We start from the raw sequence: 12,350 nt of genomic DNA on the forward strand, positions 1-12,350 counted from the left end.
GGCGGCTAACATGCCGAATGAATTTCGTATTTATTGCATTTTCCGTTTCAACTCTTTCATAGAAATTGCTGTTCCGAAAACTTACGTTGGGGACACTGAGAGAAATTAAAAATAATAGCGAAAATATAATTGTAATTGAATACGTACTTAAAAAACGTATAAAGAAATTAAATTAAAAATAAAATTTAAAAAAAATATAAAAATTAATTGACTTAATTTAAAATATTAGATTTAATTAAAAATAAAATGAAAACTATTAAATTAAAAAATAAATTAAAAATTATGCCAACTTAAAAACTAAAAAAAAAGAATAAAGAAACTGAAAAATTTAATCAAATTTCAATTTAAACAAAATTAAAGATTAAAATTAAATAAAAAATTCGTAAATGCCTCGTAGAAAAAATATGAAATAAAATAAAAGTATATACATACATACATACATTAAATGTAAAACTTATCTACATATATCAAATAATGCAAAATATAATACAGAAAATAAAACGATAAAATAAAAGTAAGAAAATTAAAAACTCATTCATATAATAAAATAAAATAAAAATTTAATTGAAAACCATATTAAAATTAAACTATATATAAATATATTTATTAAATTCTTCTTTTTGTTTTTTTTTTTTGTGAAAAATACTAAACATTAATTATAAAATTTTATAAAACCGAATTAAAAAGAAAATATATAAAACATACATAGAAAAAAGCAACAACAGTTTATATGCCAAGCTTAATTCAGTAGGTAGACTGTCAGCTTTGTACGCCAGAGCTGCTGATTGAAGTCCCAGTGAATTCTATTAAGAAGTCTGATGAGGAGATGCGGTGATCTCCGAAATAGCGGATATAACTTCTACCATGTATACATTTTTATTGTTTTCCACAACATTTTTCATTTTTCAAGCTCAATAAAATTGTTGAATGAAATATAAAAAATAAACAAAACTAAATTATATTAAAAATAAATTAAGAGTTAAGATAATTTATATATAAAAACTAAACGCACTAAAATATACGAAATATTAACAAAATTAAATTAAATTAAAGTAAAAGTGAAATAAAATGATATCAAAGGAAAAAAGTTATATAAACTAAAATGAAACAAATAAAATTATAAATACATATAAAAATTTGTTTAAAAACTAAAAATACTAATTTTATAATGAAATAAAATAAAATTAAAAATAACAAAAATAAATTGTGATGCATAAAATAAAATGATACCATCCATATACATAATTGCAAATTAAATTAAACAAAAAATTTGAATCGGAACATAATATTACGACAATTTAATAAAATTATATAAGTTAAAAAAATTTTAAACAATAAATAGAAATAAATAAGACGAACGAAAGTGAAATAAAAAAAACTAGCAAAATAAAACTAACAAAAAATTTAAAATAAATTTGAAAATATGAATTATCGAAATCGGTTGACGTGGTCCAAAGTTATGCGGTAACATACATAAAAAAAAAAAAAAAAATATTCCGACGAACTGATAACCTCCTCATTTTGGAAGTCGGTTAAAAAGGAAAGAAGATAATATAATTATATTTATTAAAATAATTTTCTGCAAAAATTTCAAAAATTCCTCCAAGGAGCTGATATCAGAGTTAAGTCCATACATAAATATGTAGACATTGCATTTAATGTACAGAATATCCAGTATTTAACACTCAAAAAAAAATAAAAAAATTAATTGATTTACCAGCAAAATGTTTCCAACTTCACATCCGTTTTTCTTGCAGTGCTCGCACAAAAACTATTTACTTTCAAAAATAGCAAAAGCTTTTCGCAGCACATCCGGTCTTGGCGATTTGTGTGTGCGCTTAGAAACCAAAATTGTTTGTTCATTTCGCACAAATTCAACTAAAAGTGCACTTTTTTTTTATTAAATTTTGCGCTACTCCCTCCGTCTCCCAGCGCATATATGTACAACACTAACTTTTCCGCTAAAATCGCTTAAACGTATTTCCTGCATATTATCTATGTACACACATAGCTACAAGCAATCACACTCACCTCCTGTATCGTATTCTCTGGCTTTTTTGTTGACATATTCAGGAAACGTTCTTGTGTCTGGCAAAATTTTTCCGTCTTCTTATCAAACTTTTTCTTATTCTCCTTAACGCCGCCAATATGTTTCTTACGAAACTCCTCCAGTGGCATAATAATGTGTTGATCCGCCAGCGTCAGCTGTGAAATTGTGCAGAAACGCCATCAGTTAGTGATACTATATGTATTAACTGTGTATGAATGGATGTGTTTAGTTAGTAAAAAGTTTCAGTAAAAACATATGGTTAGTATTTTCCTGCTAATAGATCTCGCACTACTAAATACAAATTTTATGGTTTGTTGCCGCCTGGCTGTAAGCTTATGAAAATATTTCTACACAAATACGAGTTTAAACATTTAGTTGGCGTTGGCATTTACTCACCATTTTTTCTCGCTCATCTTCGATGGTTCCAATTATGGCGGCGAAATGTTTCAGACTTTCGCAAATGACATTCTCATCATCTGTTTGCGCTGTGCCAATGCATTCGAAATTGAAATCGTCCAGCAAGTGAGCCAATTGTTTCATGCGGGTTGACAAAACTGCAAGGAAAAAGAGTAAAATATGGGAAATTTAATATTTAGGTAAGTCAAGTGTAATTTAATTTAAGTAAATATTTTTCAGAAGTATTGGTATCCAACTTTGAAGCGAAAGATGGATAGATACCCAGAAGAGGTTGAAATGATTGCACCTCTGAAACTAAATATAATCCTAAAACGCTATAGATCTCCTGCATCCAGAAAAAAGTCAGCTGAAAATATTTCTCTCAACACATGAACTTTAACTAAATAATGTAGCTACAGTAAAATTACACATGTGCTGAGAGAATTATACTTAGCCGACTTTCCCCGTAGATGGATTGGTACACACAACCTTAAGATATCTACTCTGATATGTACTTTTCGCGAGTAAAAATTGTTCACCTCGAGAGCTCGTGAATATTGTCTAGGCCTTCCTAGGAGTTCCTTATACTTGTTAAGCTACGGCTCTCGCTTTTGGTGCGAGTTTTAACAGGTCCTATTCCGATGGAAATTCACGTGACAACACAAAGAGTCACGACAAAAAATTTCACTGCTGCAGTTAACCGAATGATGATGAAATGGAATCTACGTAACAGGTTCTACTGGACTGTTAAGCTTTTTCGGTGCCGAAATTGAAGTATTAAGGCTCGAGTTGTGTAACCAATTTTGCGTGACTTCGTTTTTGGCTCGCGCAGCACAGTGTTGAATACGAACTTCTTTTGTGACTCAATCGGATATCTCGAGAACAAGAACAGATAGCAAAATAAGTAAAACGATATTTTATAGCTTAAATGATGAATCATAAATAAAGAGCCAAGATAAAATTTAAATATAATTATGGTCCTGAAAGTTCCCAAAACTTTTTCCGATAAAATTTTAAAATTCTCCGAAATTATCCAGAAGTTTTGAAATATACGGAATAGTCCAGAAAAACAAAAAATAAACCACGAAAAATTCTTATACTCTTAAATTCTTTTAAAAAAGTGCCAGAGGCAGGACAAATGTCGAGAGGTTTCAAAATTCTAAGAGATTCTTTCGAAACATCCCAAAAACTCCAGAGGACTCGCAAGATTCAAAACGATTCCAGAAAAATAAAACAAGAAACATTTTCACTAAAAATCCGGAAAAGTTCAGAAAAATACTCGAAATTTCTTGAAAAAAAAGTTTTGGTTCTTCGACTCAAGAGACACAGGGACCGCTAGAGCAACACTTGCAAATCAACAAAGTGCTTTTTGAAAACTCAGAATAGGACGGTAGCGATATGAACATGTGCCCGGTGGCTACGTAAAGTTACCACCACTTTAAAAATGAGGTAAAATTTTTAAATTAATAAAACGAAAATAACTATAGTTCACACTGTGAAAAAAAACAATATAAATAAAATTTTCATACAATTTTTAATTTAATTTTAGTACAACAATGTGTAATTTTGACTAAACTTACCCAAAATTCTTTAAGATTTTTGAAATTTTTTTTTTCGCGGGTCTTGTGTAATTTTTCCATGCTTTTTATATGGAAAAAATGAGCACAATCGTATGGAAAGAAATTTAAGAATCAAACAGAATTTTACTATACTAATATTAAAGTGGCAATGAAACTCCATAAATAACAGAAAATTTTCTAAAAAATGTGATCAAAAAGTTTAAAATTTCAATAAAAACTTCTGAATGTTTTATAAATTTTGTACAAAGTTAGAAACATTTATTTATATAGTCTTTGTTACAGTGTGAACTGTATTAATAAAATATTTTTCTATTGGTTTGTGTGGCCACAAGTGTACTTTATCGCGATGAAAACGAAGAAGTGGGGACGTAAATCATGCGACCACGATACGTACGAGTAGTGAGAGAATTAGCTAAGAATAAATTATTTGCATTTAGCAACAAAAAAACATTGGAACAACCAAGACAAACATAGAGCTGTATTACAACCGGAAAAAGCAGACCAGAAAATAATAGGAATGCAGATCAATTTCTTTTGCCTTTTTTGGCTAAGGTCAGATTAAAAACAGCAATGCGTTATAAATTACTTGCATAAGCGTGAAACTAAAAAAATATATATATATATTTCAAAGCCGTAGTTTCAGTTTAATGTAAGATATCGCAATGAGAAAACGAACAACGAATTGTAATATGTATGTTTTGAGAGCACAAAATATGTTTTCGTAAATTTAGTTAACTTCGGACCAAAGCGTCAAATTGCAGAATAAATTGTTTGCAGTAGAAGTTTAATAAGAATTTACATATGTGAATTTACTGAGGCATATGTTCATGCATACATACATATGTATGTATAGTACATACATTCAAAAGAAATTTAATTTTATTGCAATTCTCTTAAAATTGTGTAAACACCGCCATGAAGCTCGGAACACTTTGACGACTGCAACTTCACGACGTAACGACAGCGACATCATTTTGTCGACAAATGTCGCCTTGAAGCCAGCTTCTTAAACATTTTGAAGACCTCAGCGACATAGCAAACAGCTGATTTTAAAGTTTGACATTTTGGTATATTTATTTCACAAATTGTCTATTTTTATTTAAGTAAATAAGAAAAACATGAACAATCAAGAATATGTGATTAATTTTGCAACAATTTAATTTTGTAGCACTACATCTACTCATTGTCGCCGGCAAAATTAGAAATAGATTTAATTTGGCGACGTCGACAATTGCAGTCCTGCAGCCAAGATGTCGTGCTGTCGTCAAAATAATTGTGTCCGTAAGAACGTGTGTATTTAAAATTTGACAGATGCTGCTTGTCGCTTGCTGTCGTCAAAGTGTTCCGAGCTTAACCGCCTTTCCTGACACAAAACAAAGTATAATACAAGGCCTAGAAACGATGGTGCTCATGCGCACTCAAAATGTTTAAGAGAAGAATCCTCTATGCACAAACATATGCAAATAGAATGGGATTTCGCAAAAAGTTTGTATCGTCATAAGTGTACTTAAGTACAGGGTGTTGCAACTAGAGATGCTTTCAACCATAGTTCAATGACTTAGAATAGTAATAACTGTAAGTTAAAAAATTACTCACATTTGACAAGGTACATACATACATAAATCGAAACCCCAGCTTATTTTTTATAAGTAGTAGCTTAACTTGTTAAAATACTTATTCAAAAGGACTGCTATATATGTATTTATACATACATAGCTCCCACATAGATTTTAAGAAAAAAAATACAAAACTTTCCGTCAGCGAATACGACTGGAGAGGGGCCGAGTGATAGACATAGTTGTATTATTAGTGCCCTATTTAAGTTAGTGTTTGGAGGAGGCAAATTCCCCTAACTGGAGTTCCTTTACAAACGGAAACGAGGATATAATTATCAAGGCTTTATCAAGCCGATAAACCGCTTTTGATTCCAAATAAAAATTAAGGTATGTCCGGACAATGTATGTACAGAAAGTGGCCATTTAATTTCTTCTAGCTTTCAGCTTCTACAACAGAACTATTCAGTATTCGCCAAACGTTGGAGCATAGGTACTATAGCAAAGTATTCCTGTAAGGATGCCAATAAGAACACTTACTGAAGATCTGTTGAGTTATAGCTCTACAGTATTTTTGCTGTTCAACCCCAGCTATAATAACCTAGAGATCTCACAATAAACTCATTTCATTTCTAAACACCTTAACAGTAGTTGTATTGAGTTGCCCGCCTCGAAACCATAACTAGCTATCGCAACAGCTGCCTCGTTCCTTTCGATATTACTAAGACCGGAAATTGGGGAAAGAGTGATGTTGATAGGGCTATCGCGGCTCGGCGTATCCGTACAGCCCTCTATTTTCACTATCGAAAATTCGATTGCTTTCAAATACGGCTATCGACGAATATATTAGCTTTTTAGGGTAGAACAGTGCTATTTAGTAGAACCGGGGTGGCCTATTCTACAGTACAAATCTGCAGTCACTTGGCAGACGAAAATACTGACCGATTAGCAGGTGGGTAGAGAGTATAAACATACGCTATTGTGAGAGGTCTAAAAAGAGATACTTTTCGATTAGGCATTGAAGTTTCAACGGGCATGCAGCTAAAGTAAAACTTTCGAATCAAATTCCAGGGCGAGGTTAGCTACTAGTAAATCAACTTATGTGGCTCTGATGTGGTATTCTAATCGGTATGCAGCTTCATCCAATACGTCCAGCTAGCAAAACGTTGTTACTATATAATATGCGACATTCTGACCGTTCTTGTTAGTAATAGTTGTGCTTAGATAAGATTTCTTTTAAGTTTTTGAGTGCTCTAAACCCCAAAGTACATGCTTAAGTGAGCAATGATCATGCAACCGCTCCTACAATCTGGATAGATACTTTTGGGTAAAGATGGAGGAATGGGAAAATGAGTAGCGCTTTGAGGCAGAGCTTTCTGAATAAGGCCGTCTCTTTGTGCGACTTCGTTTTTATCTTATGTAAATTTTATATATTTATATTTTTTTTTTATGTAGTTTTGCGGAGTGAGGGCGAATATTTAGTTATTATTTAATATGTAATATGGACCTTGAGTTTTTGGTTGATCGTTTAGCGGTTCCTATGTGACTACGCACTTTCGAAAGGCCTTAAGAGGAAAGGATGACAGAATAATACTTCTTAGCTCCACTCTACTCAAAATACACAGGACCACAAATTTCAACTTTTTCTCTTTACCAGAAACCAGAAAAAAAAAATTGGGTCCACTTTATCATATATATCTCAAGAACGAATTAAGCAATTCCAAAACGGTTTGAAGCTTTTAAAAGGTAATAAAATTTTCTATAAACTGTGCATACAACACTTTTTGCTAGGCCCTGTAGATTCAAAGATAACGAACAATCATTACCGATTTTTTCAATTTTTTTTGTAAAAATATAAAAAAAAATGTATTTTGCGGGGAAGGATCTCGAAAACCTTTTATTTCTCCCTAAGCTCTGTTGTATTACAAAAAAAATAAGCTATCATCGAAGAAAATCGATGCAAAACTACGTAAGTTATAAGCGATCAAATAAAAATACCCAGGTTGCGCAACTTCAATGTATGTACCTATACATATGTACATACATATGTTAAAGGTATAAAGTGCAAGTGAGATATTATCCGGATAAACGAATAACACCATAACAATGATAACACTTTTTCTTTAAATAAATCAAATAGTACTTTTAATACTCGAATTGTATTATAGTAGGTAGAGTGGTTGCATCGAAAGGAAGAGTGGTTGGGTTCGAAACCTGCTGTAGGCATGTAGTTATAAACATGTATTTCCGTCAGTTATGGGTAAGTATGCAGGTAGATTTTCAAAATTATAAGACACAGAAAATTTCTAAAGCCTACATCTAAAACAGGTAGTATTTTCTTTTCCCGGCTTGTTATAAAAAGGAACCTTTCTGTCTAGGTAAGATTTGATTTTTTCAATTTTATTCTTGTTCCGAGTATAAATATGAGTTAATGCGGTTTGAAACTTCATAACATCTTCAAGGCTCGCCGGAGATAGTTCAGTTCATAAGTCTAATTTCAAAACCGTGATTTATTAAAAAAAATAAAATGAGTAAAAGGACGCGAGAATTTGAGTGTAATAAGGATCCAGATATGTTCTGTTTCATGTGTGGCCAATATACTATCATAAGGCGACGACGAGTGTTCTCAGATCATATCAAAACTTTATACTCCAAGTATTTTGGAATTGAGCCTAAAAATGCTGAAAAACCATGGACACCGAACACTTTGTGTACATCGTGTCGAGTAGAATTGATTCAGTGGGAATCAGGACAACAAACAAAATTTGATACACCAATGATATGGAGAGAACCTACTTGTCATTCAATAGAGTGTTATATTTGTCAAACAAAAGTACTTGGCGTTGGAAGATCAAGAGGAGTAACCTATGCTAGCGTACCTACAGTGACATTACCAACGGCAGTTGCGGATCCAGTTCCATTGTCAACAGTAACATCTGAGTGCGGGGGATCAAGTTGTACTGAATTTCGCATGGAAAACGAAAGAAACGTTCTGTCACAAGCACAACTTAATGATTGGATAAGAGATTTGGAACTATCCAAGGAAAAGGCCGAGATCCACACTTCTCGTATGCAACAATTTAAATTTGTGTCATCCGATGTTAAGGTGACATATAGTAGAACTCGTCACGAACCATTTTCCAAACACTATACCAAGAAAGACAGTATATGCTACTGCAACGGTTTATTCAAAGAGTTTGGTCAAACATATGATTCAAAAGAGTGGCGATTGTTCATAGACGGCAATAAACTGAGTTTGAAGGCTGTATTATTGCATATTGGTAACAAAAAGCCTTCTATCCCGATTGCACATGCAGTAAATACAAAGGAAACCTACGAGGAAATGCAAAAAATACTCAAATTTATCAAATATGAAGAGCATGATTGGAAAATATGTTCTGATCTCAAAGTCGTTGCAATGCTATGCGGTCTACAAAGTGGCTACACCAAGCACTGCTGCTTCCTCTGCAAGTGGGATAGCCGAGCTCGTAAGGACCACTACGTCAGAAAGGATTGGCCGGAAAGAGTCGAGTTTACCGTTGGTGTGGATAACATCAAATACACCCCTCTTGTCAAGAAAGAGAAAATCATACTTCCACCCTTACACATCAAGCTCGGTCTCATTAAAAACTTTGTTAAGGCTTTGGACAAAGAAGGCGAAGCATTCGACTATTTGAAAACAGTTTTTCCAGATATTTCTCAAGCCAAGATAAAGGAAGGTATTTTTGTTGGACCACAAATAAGAAAGTTGATCAACAATAATCAATTCAAAGGACTACTCTCATCAGTTGAGGCAGCAGCGTGGGAATCCTTTGAAAAGGTCGTTGCTTCTTTTCTCGGTAGACACAAAAGCCCTAACTACGAGCAGATAGTGAACGACCTAATCAATAATTATGCGAAAATGGGCGTAAATATGTCTTTAAAAATTCACTTTCTCCACTCACATTTGAGCTTTTTTCCGGCAAATCTTGGCGACGAAAGTGATGAACATGGCGAAAGGTTTCATCAGCAAATGAAATTAATTGAGAATCGATATCAAGGATTCTGGGACGTCGCAATGATGGGTGATTACTGCTGGTTTCTCATAAGAGAAACCGATCCTAAACTGAATAAGCGTCAAAGTAGAACACATAATTATTTCGACAACATAGTAAAATCAAATTAAGATAAAGATTGTTAGAATATAGTATAAACATAAATAAATTTAAAAAAAAAGTTAAAAATATGGGTAATTTCATTCATAAATTGAACTTTTAACTCAATAGAAACAGAGCATAGCTAGATATTTCACTCTTCTTTATACCATACATACGTTTTGAGGTATACGTTGAAATTGCGCAACCTGGATATTTTTATTTGATCGCTTATAACTTACGTAGTTTTGCATCGATTTTCTTCGATGATACCTTATTTTTTTTGTAATATAACAGAGCTTAGGGAGAAAAAAAAAATCTGCAAAAAAATAAAAGGTTTTCGAGATCCTTCCCCGCAAAATACAATTTTTTTTATATTTTTACAAAAAAAAATGAAAAAAATCGGTAATGATTGTTCGTTATCTTTGAATCTACAGGGCCTAGCAAAAAGTGTTGTATGCACAGCTTATAGAAAATTTTATTACCTTTTAAAAGCTTCAAACCGTTTTGGAATTGCTTAATTCGTTCTTGAGATATATATGATTAAGTGGACCCAATTTTTTTTTTTTTTGCAAAAACGGTAAATTGCAAATATCTCAAAAACGGTACCATAAAATTAAAAATAACCTTGATTTTCGGAACCAGGGGGTGATTTTACATACGAATTTCATAACGGCGTCTCTGGTAAATTTTGGCCGTTGACCAGTGATATTAGTACTCATCTAATTTTTCCTGCAGTAGTTCTGACTCTCTCCACCTTACTGCTGTGGTGGCTGTAGTTTTCTTCAGATGTTGATCAATGGTCTCCCTTCGTTTACTATAATACCAAGCTGGGCATCTGGTGCTGTTTCTTTCAATAGCTTTGAGCTTGTTTCAGCTTAACATGGGTTGCTTTGGCTCAAATATTTTCTCCACGTTTCGAGGGGTCTTCCGCAAAGCCTGCCTTTGCCGATTAATTGGATTCCATTCCAAGGCCTTCCTTGAAGTACCTCCGTCTTCTATGGGCAAAGTGTGCTTTTCCCAGTTTAGACTGGTCAGTAAGACGATGCACTAAAATACATACTCACATACTCACATACTCACGTCTGCCAATTATTCGCCCGAGGGGATGCCCGCTCACTCAGTTTAAATACTATACAAAACCTCATCTCTTTCGAAGTTAAACTTCCTTCTAAACACCCTATACATATATTTGTTTCCGATCTTTTTTTTACGTTCCATAGATACGGCAGCCAACTATTTAACCGGTAGCCAACCGGCATTGCAAAGAAAGCCCCTCGATGACTGCTAGTAATGAAAAGCGTTAACCGACGGACCGCCAATGTGTAGAGCCTACTTACGAATTCATGTATACTTATGCACATGTATGCTCATACAAAGATAGGCTTACGGGTAAAAAACCAAAACAACAAATCATAAGCCCGCGTCTCGCACAATCCGCTGTTTCACGAACAACCAACTTGGTGGCAAAGCAACGGCGACGCGGCGCAGACCAGGTGAGATTTGTTAAGTTGACCTAATTTGGTATGTTGCTGTTCGAGAACGCTGCTCTTGATTGCGTTATGTAGCTTTCGTTTCAGACGTTTTGTTTTTCTTTTTATTACTTTTATCTTTTCTCCGCTTTGCGCCTGTGATTCTGTTCTTGTGAAATCGCAGCAATAAAACGCTTAGACCAAACAAATTCTCGATGCTGCGTGATACTCGTACGATGCTGCGCCGGCGTTGTTGGTAAGCGTTGATCTTGCGCGCTGATCTCGACATGGTGGCGTTGTACAGAAGCCGCTAGGCACAACACTCATGGACAGATGTTGAAAGTAGCAGCTGTAAGAAAAAAAAAATTACGAAAAGATTTATAAAACATTAAATGAAATTTATTAAAAAAATAAGCTTTAACATCACGCCACGCCACTGAACGTACGCCAGTGGCGTAAAATTGCAGTCAATTAATCCAACAGTTCAGTTGCGGTGCGTTGCGTTACGGCCTTCCTATACTTACGCGCGACTCTTACGCAGCTCCGACCGCCAGCTGTTGCAACTGGGCTCTTAAATTTCGCCCAGAAAAAGACTTCTTAATCGCCACACGCATTCAACTTTCTATCGATTTTGCAGCTCCATTCCGCTTTCTTGCACACACAATTAGGACTGACACTTCTAAAGCGATTACGTCCAGAAGAAAATAAAGTAAGCTTTTAAGTGAAAGTTTGTCTTCATTTTGTAAGGTATCAAATTCTTAAGAAAGGCAGCACAATTAAAGACCATATGGATATTTCTCAAGGCAAGAATAAAATTTGTGTAGCGCGCTAATGAAGAAATGATCTAGCGTACGCGGACAATGCAAATATCATCGATTGTTAGTTAAATTCTTAAGAAATTCATATGCAAATTAGTTTAAGACACCTATTCGATAGCAAAATATTTACAAGCTTACACCTTTATTTAGACAGGCTTGTGCGCAGGTATACCTGGCGCTCCACACAGTTGTGTCTACATACAAATATATCTGACTGTTGATCTCTTAATTTGATTTGCTTTGTAAACTTGTACGTGTTTTTTCTCCATTCACTTATGTACATCCATACAATTATCCGCAATAAATATATACATACTACCCATACACATATTCAAGGTCATTTTTTTT

The 12,350-nt window shown here is 33.7% G+C and overlaps 1 protein-coding gene across 6 annotated transcripts in view; it reads right to left on the reverse strand.

Moving 5' to 3' along the window:
* The window catches only part of LOC118748929 (rho GTPase-activating protein 26), a 165,799-nt gene that overhangs the window by 38,529 nt on the left and 114,920 nt on the right, over nucleotides 1–12,350 (reverse strand). For 5 of the 6 annotated variants that reach the window (XM_036483678.1, XM_036483677.1, XM_036483679.1 and 2 more), the window contains 2 exons: nucleotides 2,447–2,604; nucleotides 2,032–2,205 (listed from right to left, as the gene is read on the reverse strand). In XM_036483678.1, coding sequence (XP_036339571.1) covers nucleotides 2,032–2,205; nucleotides 2,447–2,604 — 332 coding nt within the window. The remainder of the gene's footprint in view (nucleotides 1–2,031; nucleotides 2,206–2,446; nucleotides 2,605–12,350) is intronic. The other variant, XM_036483681.1, reaches the window with a different exon arrangement.

This window comes from Rhagoletis pomonella, unplaced genomic scaffold (genome assembly GCF_013731165.1).
Source record: "Rhagoletis pomonella isolate Grant_MI unplaced genomic scaffold, Rhpom_1.0 Rhpom_scaffold_00013, whole genome shotgun sequence".
Classification (NCBI taxonomy): domain Eukaryota; kingdom Metazoa; phylum Arthropoda; class Insecta; order Diptera; family Tephritidae; genus Rhagoletis; species Rhagoletis pomonella.